The sequence below is a fragment of the Hyperolius riggenbachi genome, chromosome 12 (genome assembly GCF_040937935.1).
Source record: "Hyperolius riggenbachi isolate aHypRig1 chromosome 12, aHypRig1.pri, whole genome shotgun sequence".
Taxonomy (NCBI): Eukaryota; Metazoa; Chordata; class Amphibia; order Anura; family Hyperoliidae; genus Hyperolius; species Hyperolius riggenbachi.
This window is the reverse complement of record NC_090657.1, coordinates 60,686,678-60,703,311: the sequence shown is the minus strand read 5'-3', so window position 1 is coordinate 60,703,311 and position 16,634 is coordinate 60,686,678. Positions and strand designations below refer to the sequence as shown.

At 50.8% G+C, this 16,634-nt stretch overlaps 1 protein-coding gene across 4 annotated transcripts in view; it reads left to right on the top strand.

Annotated features, from left to right (window-relative positions):
- The window catches only part of LOC137542517 (nicotinamide N-methyltransferase-like), a 103,810-nt gene that overhangs the window by 66,062 nt on the left and 21,114 nt on the right, over positions 1 to 16,634 (top strand). The window contains exon 1 of one of the 4 annotated variants that reach the window (XM_068264497.1): positions 14,094 to 14,229. The exons of 2 other annotated variants lie outside the window; for them this stretch is intronic. In XM_068264497.1, coding sequence (XP_068120598.1) covers positions 14,163 to 14,229 — 67 coding nt within the window. In that variant the 5' untranslated portion in view covers positions 14,094 to 14,162. Of the gene's footprint in view, positions 1 to 14,093; positions 14,230 to 16,634 lie in introns of those variants that run through there. One more of the 4 variants, XM_068264496.1, reaches the window with a different exon arrangement.

Genomic DNA, 16,634 nt, shown 5'->3' with positions numbered 1-16,634 from the left:
ACTCACTGTGTAACGCACCACAAATAGCTGTTTGTTGTGTGTTGTGACGGCCGTGCTGGACTACTGCGCAACATGGCGAGATTGCTCTTCCTTAAGGTGGCCACACACGATACAATAAAATGATCCGATTTTACAGTAATTCGATAAAAACGATCGTATCTCCCGAAAAAAAAAATCGAAAGCTTTTTTTTCATTCGACTGAAAAATCCGATCGGATTTCCCGTTTTCTTCGATTTTAATCGATCTGGACTGCCAGATATTTTTCTTCAATCTTTCTAAAGATTGTATGGTGTGTGTTGGATTGTCAATTTATTAATATACACACCCAAGCAATTTTGTTATAGTTTCCAATCATTTTTATCATAATTGGGGGAAAAATTGAACATGTGTGTGGTACATTGGTCATATTTTTGAAATGTTACAGTCAGAAAAATTGATTGCAATTATTAAATTGAACATATTTAAAAAAATTGTATGGTGTGTGGCCACCTTTACTCAGTGATGTCTGGTAATGTATGACTTCCTTCTCAACTGTCTAAAAAACACAAGTGTCTCACACACATAGGTAGTAGTCACTGAATGTGCTGCTGCTGCTGGCAGTGCCAGTGGGACACACAGTATGAATTAGCAATGCTGTCTAACACACACACACACACACACACACACACACACACACACACACACACACACACACACACACACACACACACACACACACACACACACACACACACACACACACACACACACACACACACACACACACACACACACACACACACACACACACACACACACACACACACACACACACACACACACACACACACACACACACACACACACACACACTGTGCTGCTGCTGCTGGTAGTGGGACACAGTATGAATTAGCAATGCTGTCTAAACACCACAAGTGTCAGTTTCAAACACAGGAAAAAAAAAATTGATCACAGCAGGATGAGCTCTGAAAAGAGCTTTTCTGGGGCGCTATTATAGCAATAAGATTCAGCTAAGCAAGCTAAGAAGGCAAGAGCCTGACTAATCTGTCCCTAGGAGAACAAGTCTGCAGCAGCTGTCCCTATTCTGTCTCTAGCAGGCACACGAGTGAGGCTAATGGCCGCCATAGCCTGCCTTATATAGGGGGGGGGGGGGGGGGGGCTCCAGGGCTTAGTATAGCCGGATTGGCTACAATGCGCCTGCTGACTGTGATGCAGAGGGTCAATGTTGACCCTCATAGAGCATTATGGGGCGAATCAAACTTCCGGGAAAGTTCGCCTTCGAAGGCGAACCACCCGAAGTTTGCCTGGAACCGTTCGGCCCACCTCTAGTGCTGACATGTTTGCCCCCATTGCATTTATTTTGTGCTGACATGTTGCCCGCAATGCGTTTATTTTGTGCTGAAATGTTGCCCATTGTGTTTATTTTGTGGTGTCCGGGGTAACTGTTACTGCATTTATTATTTAATGGTCATAGTTGGCTATGTTTGCGGCTTTGGGGTTACGGTATACTATTAAATAGCATCACACAGTTTCTGCCCACCCATGATGCGAATCCTCGTTTGACCACATCATGGCGTAAACACTGCTTTCTTATGCCTCGCTGTTACATCATTATGTTAGCTCCGCCCATAGAATGTCATGGCCTGCCCGCTCTGCTCTCTACGGACGCGGGAAGCATTGCAGAGTTGCAAGTGGAGGAAGTGGAATAGCAACCACCAATTTCTCACATCTCCACCGTAGAAGCTTCCTCTTCCCCTCCGTTTCCATCAGCCACCACTGTGCATCTGTCTCTCTACCCGGCATCTCTCACGTTTGGAGGGACAGGTGTACAGCAGCGGCTGATGGAAGCGGAGGGGAAGAGGAAGCTTGTAGACCATAGCTCCCAACTGTCCCTCTTTTGGAGGGACAGTCCCTTTTTGGGAACCCTGTACATATATACATACACACATTTATTTATATTTTTCTACTAAAAAAAATGTGTTTGACGCTAAACTTTATTCCTATCCTTTAAATTGATATATTACTAATTTAAAATTGTTAGCATGAAGGAAAATGAACCAAGATAGAAAGGACCAGTGTGGGTTGAATTATAAAACAACATATTTTTCTCTACAGATAGAGTTGGGCCGAACCTCCGATTTTAGGTTCGCGAACTTCCGCGAAAGGTTCGGTTCGCGAAAAAGTTCGCGAACCGCAATAGACTTCAATGGGGAGGCGAACTTTGAAAGTTTAAAAAAAATACTATCAACTGGAAAAATGATAGAAAACATGTTTCAAAAGCTCTAATACCTGGAGCCACACCTAATTGAGTGAAATACACATCACTGCTGGAGGACCCGCCCACCCTCCCTCCTCCAAGCAAGGTCCTTTATACCATTTGCCTGCCTACACTAATTAGTTATGGGACAGCTGCTACACACTCTGCTAGGGAGATTTTAATTGGCCTCCACCCTCCACCCTCCTACCCTTCTACCCTTCTACCCATTCCCTCCTACCGGAGGGAGGAGGGTCTCTTCTGCCAGGGAATTATACTATTTTAAAAACCAGTATACATCATACCATAGCTGGGAATACATACATGAGTATACATCATGCCATAGCTGGGGATACATACATGAGTATACATCATACCATAGCTGGGAATCGAACCCAGATCTCACTGTGTGGTGGGCACGTCACCCTAAGCACTGTACCACTACAGAAGTAAGTGAAGCTAGCCTAAAATTTAACATTTATGCTCAATGCAATAGAGCCATTAGGTTGCTTAAAGGAGAACTGTAGTGAAAGGTATATGGAGGCTACCATATTGATTTCCTTTTAAGCAATACCAGTTACCTGGCTATCCTGCAGATCCTCTGCCTCCAATACTTTTAGCCCTAGACCCTGAACAAGCATGCAGCAGATCTGGTGTTTGACATTTTTTGTAAGATCTGACAAGATTAGCTGCATGCTTGTTTCTGGTGTGATTCACACTACAGTGGCTGGATAGTGTACTGGTTAAGGGCTCTGCCTTTGACATGGGAGACCAGAGTTTGAATCCTGGCTAGGTCAAGTACCTTTTCAGTAAGGAGTTCAAGGCAAGACTCCCTAACACTGCAGGGTGGCCTCTTGAGCGCGTCTCTGTGGCTGCAGCTCTTGAGCGCTTTGAGTCCGACAGGAGAAAAGCGCTATACAAATGTTTGGATTATTATTATTATTATTATTATTATTATTATTATTATTATTATTATTACTACTGCAGCCAAATAGATCAGCAGGGCTGCCAGGCAACTGGTATAGCTTAAAAGGAAATCAATATGGCAGCCTCCATATACCTCTCACTACAGTTCTCCTTTAAGCAACCTAATGGTTCTATTGCGTTGCGCATAAATGGTACATTTTAGGCTAGCTTCACTTACTACTGTAGTGGTACAGTGCTTAGGGTGACGTGCCCACCACACAGTGAGATCTGGGTTCAATTCCCGGCTATGGTATGATGTATACTGGTTTTTAAAATAGTATAATTTCCTGGCAGAAGAGACCCTCCTCCCTCCGGTAGGAGGGAGGAGGGAATAGGTAGAAGGGTAGAAGGGTAGAAGGGTAGAAGGGTAGGAGGAGGGAGGTGGGAGGAGGGAGGTGGGAGGTGGGAGGAGGGAGGCCAATTAAAATCTCCCTAGCAGAGTGTGTAGCAGCTGTCCCATAACTAATTAGTGTAGCCAGACAACTGAGTCAAATGGTATAAAGGGACCTAGCTTGAAGGGAGGGTGGGCGGGTTCTCTAGCACTGAAAGCAGTGTGTTTGACAATAACATGTCTGCTGACAGTGAAATGGAGGCTAAAAATTTTGCTCAATACAGCATTATGGGGCGAATCGAACTTCCGCAAAAGTTCGCCTGATGCAGGCGAACGCGAACCCCCAAAGTTCGCCTGGAACCGTTCGCCGGCGAACCGTTCGGCCCATCTCTATCTACAGACACTGAAAAAAAAAAAAAAAAAAAAAAAAAAAAAAAAAGTTCCCCTGGGGGGGTACTCACCTCGGTAGGGGGAAGCCTCTGGACCCCATAGAGGCTTCCCCGTCCCCCTTTGTCCCACGGATGGCTCGCTGCAGCCCACAATTTGTCAGGCTGTGCAATATTTACATTTTCTGGTTCCTGCGGGGGCGCTGTTGCAGCTCTCCACTCGGAAATAGCCGATCCCAGTTGGGTCCGCTCTACTACGCAGGCGCAGGAGACTTGCGTCTGCGTAGTAGAGCGGACCCGACCACGATCTGGTATTTCCTCCTATTTCAAAGCCGAATGCCGCTACTGTGCCAGGAAGATAAATATTTACATCCGCCGTTCGGGAGACCTTGATCGCTGCCACCATGGGACACAGGAGGACGGGGGAAGCCTCGATAGGATCCAGAGGCTTCCTTCACCGAGGTGAGTACCCCCCGGGGGAATTTTTTATGTTACAAGATTCTCTTTAAGAAATCTTTATGGTATACGTGACTAGGGTTGTGATAGGGGCGTGATCAAGGGTGTGGCTTAAGTGTCCCTCTTTCTTATCTCAAAAAGTTGGGTGGTATGCTGTAGATGAGCGAAGAAGTGAGTGACACTGATGACTGCTGCTGTGTGGAGGCGAGCTGGCTACCTATCCTGAAAAAGGATACTTGTAAGAGAAAAAGCAATCCGGGCACCAGCCAGCAATAATGCTTAGATCCCACCTTTAATAACATCCACCTGGAATTCCAAATGACAATGGGTACAATCGGCCTGACAGCCGTTTCGCAGGAACACCTGCTTCTTCAGAGGCTTTAAACTATCCTGAAAAAGGTGGAAGGCGGAAAGGGAGGGAATAAGTGAGTCATCTGGCTACCTATACTGAAGGGGGGGGGGGGGGGGGGGGCGACTGGCAACAGTTGCCTTGGGTGGTAAAGAATACAAATCCAGCCACACACACACACCAAACCTGTGTTCTCTAGCACCACACACAAACACACATTAGGGGCATGGTATATGGGTGACAGTAGCTGCAGTTTTGTTACTACAGGCTGCAGCTAATTGTAGAAGCAATATTTTAGATGCTGCAGTGACTCTCCAACTTGCATAAAGAACAACTTCAGATGCTGCTTCTAGTCGCCCAATGACTGAAGGTGGTCACCAGTTTTGAGATGAAATGTTGCAACGGGCAGTAGCTGCTCCTAATACAGGTCTATTGCTAGCAACTGGCAGCTACAACTAATACACACAGAGAAGGATTACATTGAAATGGGGCCCAAAGCAAGACTTACAATGGAGTGACACCAGAAGATATGTGCTTAGACCAGGAAGCACCTGCTTATAAAGGCTCAAAAATGTCTCTCGACTAGTCAAAATGCAAAACACATGCATGTTGCATCTGCTTGCCAGAATGTGCAAAGCCTAAACTAACTAACCCGATTTGCCCTACAGGAGTCAGCCGACACAAAATATTTTGCATCTCAACAGGACCGCCTCGTGTAAGAGTCTTCGTGCCCCCAAGCTGTGATGGGCTCATGAGTAGAAAACTAGCCAAATCCGTGATTCTAATGGAGGTGTACAGCTGGGAGAGAGGGGGTTAATTACCCAGCTGCCTGCTGCTTCTATGCATATTACATGCTCGCACGTGTCCAATGGGATGCGTTCCACGACTCAATACCGCACACTTCTGCCTTCTGGCCGTAAGAGGAAGTGCGCGGTAGTGAGTCGTGGAACGTGTCCCATTGGATGCCTGCAAGGCTGTGATACGCATAGAAGCGGCAGGCAACTGGGTAATTAACCCCCTCTCTCCCAGCCGCACACCTAAGGCAATTAAACCTCAGAATCACGGATTCGGCTAGTTTTCTACCCTGAACCCATCACTGCCCCCAAGCAAGGGGAGCAGTCCTAGCAATGCCCCAAGCAACCTACACTGCCTAGAATCGCAACTGCACGCGGTTGGGGGGGGGGGGGGGCAAAGAAACTCAGACAGTCACCTCCCAAGTGTGGCCATCACCCGGGGGAGGGGTGGGGAACCACGCCAGTCCCCCAAAGGGATAGAGTCCTTACCTAGTACCGAACATTGACATTTAAAAACATGCAAACTGCATGACCTGGGAGCAACAAACTAAAAAGGAGGGGGGGGGAGCACAGACAACCCCCTCCCCAAAATGCCACCACCCAGGGGCACCATCCATACCCTCCAAAGAAGAGACAGTCCAACATGACTATGCAACGGAGAAACAAATGAAGGTCTGTACTTGGACCAGGAAGCACCTTCTTATAAAGGCTGCAGAGATGTCTCTCGGCTGATTAAAATGCAAAACCCCAGCATGTTGAGGAAACTGGATTGGCCGTAGGAAACCCACACAGATATGGGGAGAACATACAAACTCCGGTCAGATAGTGCCCCTGGCTGGGATTCCTAACCACGAGCCAGCGCCGTAAGGCGAGAGTCATTAGGACTAAGGACCTGTGTGTCTGAAACGCATCAGCTGCCTTGCCTTGTCTGTATTTTGGATGTTCTGCAGTCTTCTGTGTTGAACTTCTATGTGTCACCCTGTGGAAGGTTTGCCAGACACCACCAACTAACAAGGGGGTGTGTAGCGTTCTGCCTACCTGTTTTCTAATACTTTAGCTACCTATGACAGTCTTTCTGGTAAGCTGGGGTGGAAGACGGGTCAAATGAGATGGTAGCTGAGCCCCATGACACTCACAAGGCCCCAGGGTTGCCTGTTGTGGATGAATCTGCTCTGGGACAAAGACCATCAGTGGCAAAGGATATTTGGACAGACTTCTACAGAAAACGTGACTGAATGTGTAAAGGCTGGTTCACACAGGCTTCTGCTCAGCATCTCCTATAAACACTGTTTTGTTTGTTTGTTTGTTTTTTTTTAATGGCTTTCAGGAGAGCATTGTGTTTTCTGGGCTTTTGCAGGAAGTATATGGAAAGGCTTGGCTTTTATGGGCTTTCTTTGGCTTTTGCTAGCTTTCAAATGCCTTCCAGAAGCTGCAAGTTGCTTTTGAGATGAAAGCCTGCAAAAGTTTGTACTAAATGCTCCCATTCACTTGCATGGGAAGGCGGTGGATGCCTAAAAATTTTACTTTTAAAACGCCAAGTTTAATGCCAGCAAAACATCCGTGTGAACAGTGGCGTACCTAGGGCATTTGGCACCCGGTGCTGGGTATTAAAAGACACCCCCCCCCCCCCCCAAAAAAAATAAAATAAAAATGGGTGTGGCCACAACCTGCGGCGTGCTTTGCAGCAAAAAAAAATGGGCGTGGTCATGACCAGATGAGGGCGGAGCTAACTGTATTTTAAAGTATTAGCTAGTACAGTTTCCCCCAGTATAGCTGCCCCCAGTGGAGCTAGTATAGTTGCCCCCAGTATAGCTAGTATAGCTGCCCCCAGTATAGCTAGTATAGCTGCCCCCAGTATAGCTAGTATAGCTGCCCCCCAGTATAGCCAGTACAGTTGCCCCCAGTATAGCTAGTATAGCTGCCCCCAGTATAGCTAGTATAGCTGCCCCCAGTATAGCTGCCCCCAGTATAGCTGCCCCCAGTATAGCTAGTATAGCTGCCCCCAGTATAGCTAGTATAGCTGCCCCCAGTATAGCTAGTATAGCTGCCCCCAGTATAGCTAGTATAGCTGCCCCCAGTATAGCTAGTATAGCTGCCCCCAGTATAGCTAGTATAGCTGCCCCCAGTATAGCTAGTATAGCTGCCCCCAGTATAGCTAGTATAGCTGCCCCCAGTATAGCTAGTATAGCTGCCCCCAGTATAGCTAGTATAGCTGCCCCCAGTATAGCTAGTTTAGTTGCCCCCAGTATAGCTAGTTTAGTTGCCCCCAGTATAGCTAGTATAGCTGCCCCCAGTATAGCTAGTATAGCTGCCCCCAGTATAGCTAGTATAGCTGCCCCCAGTATAGCTAGTATAGCTGCCCCCAGTATAGCTAGTATAGCTGCCCCCAGTATAGCTAGTATAGCTGCCCCCAGTATAGCTGCCCCCAGTATAGCTAGTATAGCTGCCCCCAGTATAGCTAGTTTAGTTGCCCCCAGTTTAGCTAGTATAGCTGCCCCCAGTATAGCTAGTTTAGTTGCCCCCAGTATAGCTGCCCCCAGTATAGCTAGTATAGCTGCCCCCAGTATAGCTAGTATAGCTGCCCCCAGTATAGCTGCCCCCCAGTATAGCTAGTTTAGTTGCCCCCAGTATAACTAGTTTAGTTGCCCCCAGTATAGCCAGTACAGTTGCCCCCAGTATAGCCAGTACAGTTGCCCCCAGTATAGCCAGTACAGTTGCCCCCAGTATAGCCAGTACAGTTGCCCCCAGTATAGCCAGTACAGTTGCCCCCAGTATAGCCAGTACAGTTGCCCCCAGTATAGCCAGTATAGCTGCCCCCAGTATAGCCAGTATAGCTGCCCCCAGTATAGCCACCCCCAGTATAGCTAGTATAGCTGCCCCCAGTATAGCTAGTATAGCTGCCCCCAGTATAGCTAGTATAGCTGCCCCCAGTATAGCTAGTATAGCTGCCCCCAGTATAGCTAGTATAGCTGCCCCCAGTATAGCTAGTATAGCTGCCCCCAGTATAGCTAGTATAGCTGCCCCCAGTATAGCTAGTATAGCTGCCCCCAGTATAGCTAGTATAGCTGCCCCCAGTATAGCTGCCCTTAGTATAGCTAGTATAGCTGCCCCCAGTATAGCTAGTATAGCTGCCCCCAGTATAGCTAGTATAGCTGCCCTTAGTATAGCTAGTATAGCTGCCCCCAGTATAGCTAGTATAGCTGCCCCCAGTATAGCTAGTATAGCTGCCCCCAGTATAGCCAGTATAGCTGCCCCCAGTATAGCTGCCCCCAGTATAGCTAGTATAGCTGCCCCCAGTATAGCTAGTATAGCTGCCCCCAGTATAGCTAGTTTAGTTGCCCCCAGTATAGCCAGTACAGTTGCCCCCCAGTATAGCTGCCCCCAGTATAGCTAGTTTAGTTGCCCCCAGTATAGCCAGTACAGTTGCCCCCAGAATAGCTAGTATAATTGCCCCCAGAATAGCTAGTATAATTGCCCCCAGTGTGAGGAAAGCCTGGAAGGAGGGGTGGCGGAGAGGGGGGCCGGACCCCCCCACCTCCCTCACCTGGATCCCCTCCTTCTGGCGCTTCCCCCTCCTAATTAGCAGCAGCGGGCAGGAGCGGCGAAGAAGACTCACTCACCTGCTCCTGGTGATACCGGCGGCGCATAGCGTCATCCTCACGCGACGCTGGTCTCCGACTTCTGTTGCTCACTGTGCTTCCGCCAATCAGGAAGCACAGTGAGCAGTGGAAAATGCGGAGACCAGCGTCACGGGACGATGCCGCTATTTGCCATCGCCTGGAACGCAGGAAGGAGGTGAGTAAGTCCTCTTGCCCGCTGCTGCTAATTAGGAGGGGGAAGCGCCAGAAAGAGGGGACCCAGGTGAGGGAGGTGGGGGGTCCGGCCCCCCTCCCCGCCAGGGTTGCCAACCCAATTTCTTAATTTTCCTGGACAAAATGGTCAAAAAATCTGGACACCCCAAGGTTTGGACGGACAGGGGGTGGAGTCAGGGGGCGGAGTCAGTAGCGTGCTTTTTTTGAAACTTCTTGTGGATTACAGGAGGAGAGCAACCTAGCTGAAGCAGGTGATTACTGCATAAGGCTCATGTGAAACAGTCCTACTGAGCTGACACACAATGCTGTCCTGCAGAAGCCTGCCAGTGCCACACACAGTACTGTCCTGCAGAAGCCTGCCAGTGCCACACACAATACTGTCCTGCAGAAGCCTGCCAGTGCCACACACAATACTGTCCTGCAGAAGCCTGCCAGTGCCACACACAGTACTGTCCTGCAGAAGCCTGCCAGTGCCACACACAGTACTGTCCTGCAGAAGCCTGCCAGTGCCACACACATTGCTGTCCTGCAGAAGCCTGCCAGTGCCACACACAGTACTGTCCTGCAGAAGCCTGCCAGTGCCACACACAGTACTGTCCTGCAGAAGCCTGCCAGTGCCACACACATTGCTGTCCTGCAGAAGCCTGCCAGTGCCACACACAGTACTGTCCTGCAGAAGCCTGCCAGTGCCACACACAGTACTGTCCTGCAGAAGCCTGCCAGTGCCACACACAGTACTGTCCTGCAGAAGCCTGCCAGTGCCACACACAGTACTGTCCTGCAGAAGCCTGCCAGTGCCACACACATTGCTGTCCTGCAGAAGCCTGCCAGTGCCACACACATTGCTGTCCTGCAGAAGCCTGCCAGTGCCACACACACAATACTGTCCTGCAGAAGCCTGCCAGTGCCACACACAATACTGTCCTGCAGAAGCCTGCCAGTGCCACACACAATACTGTCCTGCAGAAGCCTGCCAGTGCCACACACAATACTGTCCTGTAGAAGCCTGCCAGTGCCACACACATTGCTGTCCTGCAGAAGCCTGCCAGTGCCACACACAATACTGTCCTGCAGAAGCCTGCCAGTGCCACACACAGTACTGTCCTGCAGAAGCCTGCCAGTGCCACACACATTGCTGTCCTGCAGAAGCCTGCCAGTGCCACACACAATACTGTCCTGCAGAAGCCTGCCAGTGCCACACACAATACTGTCCTGCAGAAGCCTGCCAGTGCCACACACAGTACTGTCCTGCAGAAGCCTGCCAGTGCCACACACAGTACTGTCCTGCAGAAGCCTGCCAGTGCCACACACATTGCTGTCCTGCAGAAGCCTGCCAGTGCCACACACAGTACTGTCCTGCAGAAGCCTGCCAGTGCCACACACAGTACTGTCCTGCAGAAGCCTGCCAGTGCCACACACATTGCTGTCCTGCAGAAGCCTGCCAGTGCCACACACAGTACTGTCCTGCAGAAGCCTGCCAGTGCCACACACAGTACTGTCCTGCAGAAGCCTGCCAGTGCCACACACAATACTGTCCTGCAGAAGCCTGCCAGTGCCACACACAGTACTGTCCTGCAGAAGCCTGCCAGTGCCACACACATTGCTGTCCTGCAGAAGCCTGCCAGTGCCACACACATTGCTGTCCTGCAGAAGCCTGCCAGTGCCACACACACAATACTGTCCTGCAGAAGCCTGCCAGTGCCACACACAATACTGTCCTGCAGAAGCCTGCCAGTGCCACACACACACAATACTGTCCTGCAGAAGCCTGCCAGTGCCACACACATTGCTGTCCTGCAGAAGCCTGCCAGTGCCACACACACAATACTGTCCTGCAGAAGCCTGCCAGTGCCACACACACACAATACTGTCCTGCAGAAGCCTGCCAGTGCCACACACATTGCTGTCCTGCAGAAGCCTGCCAGTGCCACACACAATACTGTCCTGCAGAAGCCTGCCAGTGCCACACACACAATACTGTCCTGCAGAAGCCTGCCAGTGCCACACACAATACTGTCCTGCAGAAGCCTGCCAGTGCCACACACAATACTGTCCTGTAGAAGCCTGCAAGTGCCACACACAATACTGTCCTGTAGAAGCCTGCCAGTGCCACACACATTGCTGTCCTGCAGAAGCCTGCCAGTGCCACACACAATACTGTCCTGCAGAAGCCTGCCAGTGCCACACACATTGCTGTCCTGCAGAAGCCTGCCAGTGCCACACACAATACTGTCCTGCAGAAGCCTGCCAGTGCCACACACAATACTGTCCTGCAGAAGCCTGCCAGTGCCACACACAATACTGTCCTGCAGAAGCCTGCCAGTGCCACACACAATACTGTCCTGCAGAAGCCTGCCAGTGCCACACACAATACTGTCCTGTAGAAGCCTGCCAGTGCCACACACATTGCTGTCCTGCAGAAGCCTGCCAGTGCCACACACATTGCTGTCCTGCAGAAGCCTGCCAGTGCCACACACAATACTGTCCTGCAGAAGCCTGCCAGTGCCACACACAATACTGTCCTGCAGAAGCCTGCCAGTGCCACACACAATACTGTCCTGTAGAAGCCTGCCAGTGCCACACACAATACTGTCCTGTAGAAGCCTGCCAGTGCCACACACAATACTGTCCTGTAGAAGCCTGCCAGTGCCACACACAATGCTGTCCTGCAGAAGTCCGCCACACACCGTGCTGCCCTGCAGAGGTCCGCCACACACCGTGCTGCCCTGCAGAGGTCCGCCACACACCGTGCTGCCCTGCAGAGGTCCGCCACACACCGTGCTGCCCTGCAGAGGTCCGCCACACACCGTGCTGCCCTGCAGAGGTCCGCCACACACCGTGCTGCCCTGCAGAGGTCCGCCACACACCGTGCTGCCCTGCAGAGGTCCGCCACACACCGTGCTGCCCTGCAGAGGTCCGCCACACACCGTGCTGCCCTGCAGAGGTCCGCCACACACCGTGCTGCCCTGCAGAGGTCCGCCACACACCGTGCTGCCCTGCAGAGGTCCGCCACACACCGTGCTGCCCTGCAGAGGTCCGCCACACACCGTGCTGCCCTGCAGAGGTCCGCCACACACCGTGCTGCCCTGCAGAGGTCCGCCACACACCGTGCTGCCCTGCAGAGGTCCGCCACACACCGTGCTGCCCTGCAGAGGTCCGCCACACACCGTGCTGCCCTGCAGAGGTCCGCCACACACCGTGCTGCCCTGCAGAGGTCCGCCACACACCGTGCTGCCCTGCAGAGGTCCGCCACACACCGTGCTGCCCTGCAGAGGTCCGCCACACACCGTGCTGCCCTGCAGAGGTCCGCCACACACCGTGCTGCTCTGCAGAGGTCCGCCACACACCGTGCTGCCCTGCAGAGGTCCGCCACACACCGTGCTGCCCTGCAGAGGTCCGCCACACACCGTGCTGCCCTGCAGAGGTCCGCCACACACCGTGCTGCCCTGCAGAGGTCCGCCACACACCGTGCTGCCCTGCAGAGGTCCGCCACACACCGTGCTGCCCTGCAGAGGTCCGCCACACACCGTGCTGCCCTGCAGAGGTCCGCCACACACCGTGCTGCCCTGCAGAGGTCCGCCACACACAGTGCTGCCCTGCAGAGGTCCGCCACACAAGGTGCTGTCCTGCAGAGGTCCGCCACACACCGTGCTGCCCTGCAGAGGTCCGCCACACAAGGTGCTGTCCTGCAGAGGTCCGCCACACACCGTGCTGCCCTGCAGAGGTCCGCCACACACCGTGCTGCCCTGCAGAGGTCCGCCACACACAATGCTGTCTTACACGCACGCACACGCACACACGCACACACACACACACACACACCATAATATCAGTATAAAAAGACAGTGATAAAATATATGGAGGGGAGAGGGAGAGAGGAGGGGTGGATAACAGCACATGGGACAGAGATGGGAGGCCACAACTGGAGGAAAAGTGAGAGAGACATGGTAACATCATGGTAGAGATAGCGATAGGAGAAGGGCATACAGTAATAGTACATTGTGTAGGAAGGAGGATTGTACATTGGAATGAGGCAGACAAATCTATCTTTGAAAAAAGAGGGGTCAATTCATGTCCCCTTATTTTCAACAGTGTGGTTGTGATTGTAAAAGGGGGGAAGGGGAGCACTAAACTGTGACCAGGTCAGATACAGGCAGACAATTCCCAGCCTTTATAGCTCAATGCACTGAGGGTAAAACTAGCTGCTTGCCACATCTAGCTGGGGGGAGACAGAAACAGCAGGAGAGATGATGTGACTACACACAGTCTGTTTACGTTCACTTCGAGCAGAGGGGACACAGCATGCTGCTTCAGACAGCCTGTCACTGAGCCTGCACTGCTTGTGTCTCATCTTCTCCCGATCTGAATGTAAACAACTGCATAGTTCTCCAGTCACCTCTCCTGCTGTCTGTCAGTTTCACCTTCACCCAGCTGGATGTGGCAGGAGCTAGTTCAGCTCTTTTCAATGCAGTGCATTGATGTGGTGCCACTAGTTACCTGTGTGGGAGAGCTATGAGGAGGTACGAGGGTGAATCAGCCGCTGCCTGTGACTCCTGGACTGACTCTAGACCCACGTGGTGCAGCTTCACTGCTCACTTTCCTGCAGGGTGCTGCCACTGGACGGGGATGTGTGGGCGGGCCCATCTGCCTCTCTCTCTCTCTCTTTCAATTGGCAGGAGAGAGGCGCTGGCCGTTCTTATTGGAGCCAGCCTCAGCCAGGAGCCAGTGAGGAAGGAAGGGAGGGAGTCGGGGACAGAGAGGAGGACCTCAGCTGCCCCAGCCAGCGAGCGATATGCCTGTACAGAAAGGCACGCATGCGCAGTACCCAGCGCTGTCAAATCCACACTAATCAGACGGACACCTGTTCCCAGATACGGACAGGTACGGACAGCAGCTTTTGGGGGTAATAAAAACGGACTGTCCGTATTTTTACGGACGGTTGGCAACCCTCCGCCGCTTTCTCCACCACCCCTCTTTTCCGTGCTGCTTCCCCCTCCTGTCCTGCACAGGCCTCTGTGGGAGGCCTTGATGACACCCCCTGGGGCGCCCGACACCCGGTGCGGGGCGCCCCCTGCCGCCCTATGGTAGGGATGCTACTGCGTGTGAATCCACCCCAAAGCTGAAAGGTGAAAGATCCATATGAAACAAATACCCTCTAGTTACATGCAGGGCAGTTTCTAGGTTAAATTACTCTAAGAATATTTGCGATTTGGTATTTAGCCCCCCAGTACAGGTAGCTTAGGTGTAGGTGCCCCCAAAATTACAACAACAACATTTTTATAGCGCTTTTCTCCCTGGGGACTCAATGCACTGTGACCTGCGTTATGCAGTCTCAAAGGCTCGGGAAAAGAGATGGTTTTTCAGCCTTTTCTTAAAGCTGTCCAGAGAAGGAGCCTCTCGCACTTACTGTAAAAGAGAGTTCCATAGAGTAGGAGCTGCAAAAAAGGCCCGAGCACCAAATGTTAAGAGTTTCCAGGAAATAACCAGCTTCATCTTGTTGGCAGAGCGGAGGGTGCGTGGAGGGGCAGAAAGTTCCAATAGATCTGCTATTTTGGTCCCATGCGGTTTAGAGCCTTGAATGTCAGCAGGCAGACCTTAAAATTGATTCTCCATTTTACTGGCAACCAGTGAAGAGTTTGCAGTACTGGGGTGATGTGTGAGCTGCGGGGGACATTGGCTAGGAGTCTGGCTGCAGCATTCTGTACTAGTTGTAAGGGGCACAGAACATCTGTAGATCCGATGAACAGGGCGTTGCAGTAGTCTAGGTGGGAGGATGCAAAAGCATGAATCAGGGCAGGTAGGTTTTCAGCTGGGATAAGGTGCTTGATTCTCGCTATATTTATCAGATGGAAGAAGAAAGACTTGACAACGACAACTGATATGTGCTGTCTGAGTGTTAGCTTTCGATCCAAGATCATCCCAAGGTTTTGCACAGTCTTTATACTGTACGGTATCTGCTCCAATTGCCAGTTTGAAGTGGGGAGAGTTCAGCCGCAACCAGCTGGTGTTCATTCACTTTTGTAATTAAATTGATGGATACTGATTCTTAGTATAGTTAATATAGGTAGCCAGGTATAGGTGCCCCCAGTATAGGAAGCCAGGTAAAGTTTCCTCCTGCATAGGTAGCCAGGCGTAGTTGCACCCAATATAGGTTAGAGAGGTGTGTGTGTGTGTGTGTGTGTTTGTGTTTGTGTGTGTGTGTTTGTGTGACCCCCATTTCCTGAGTCCTTGTGCGCCCACTGCTCCTCCCTTCCACCTGTAAAATTGTATAGCAAGAATAACAGTGGTCATACTATGGTGTTTTCAAAAAAGGTAGAAAGTTAGTCTTAATGAAAGAAATCCATGAAACCTAAGTAATTTTTAACAAATTTTTCACAGATACATAGTTTGGTTGGAAAAAAAAAGTTCAAGAAACATTTTTTTTTTTTCCCATCACAAACCTTATTGCTGTTGGAATTTGCTTCAGGGGGATTATAGCAGATCATAAGATCTGAGTGACTGAGACAAAGTGAGCTGCATCGTTAAGGCCTGTGGGGGTGGGGAGGAATGTTAACTATGAGGTTTGATGTAATAAATATGATGTTGAACGTGAGTTTCTTACTTCTGCTCTCAGAGAAGAGGACATAAGGTTCAAATCAGGTAAGACATATGTTTAGTGTTGATTTTCTTCTAGGGAGCATTTTGAGATTGCTTATACCATACTTATGTATTTATATAGCACCAACATCTTTAGCAGCACTGTACAGAGTATATTGTCTGCAATATCTGGTCACTTAAAGTGTACCCGAGATGAAAGACATTTCAGGTACCATACTTACCTGGGGCTTCCTTAAGCCCCCTTGAGGCTGCTCATTCCCTCCCTGTCTCCCCAGGCGGCTACTTTCCCTGCAATATGGCCAGAAAGCATTGCCGAGTCATGCTTCATTGCACATGCGCAGCCCAGCCGTGCGTGCTGCCCCATTGTGCTCCCACGTCCTGGGAAGGTTCTGTGCTTGCGCAGTACTACTGCAGTGCCCAGGCGCAGAACACTCCTGGGGAACAAAGCGCAACTTGTCCAGGCTACCGGACCATACTGTGGTGGACAGGTGCCACCTGGGGAGACGGCAATGGACTAAGCAGCCTCAAGGGGGCTTAAGGTAGCCCCAGGTAAGTATAGAACCTGAAATGTCTTTCATCTCAAGAGTTCACTTTAACTGTCCCTCAGAGGGGATCACAATCTAATCCCTACCATAGTCTCTGTACAGTATGTATGGTGTAGTGTATGTATCGTAGTCTAGGTCCAATTT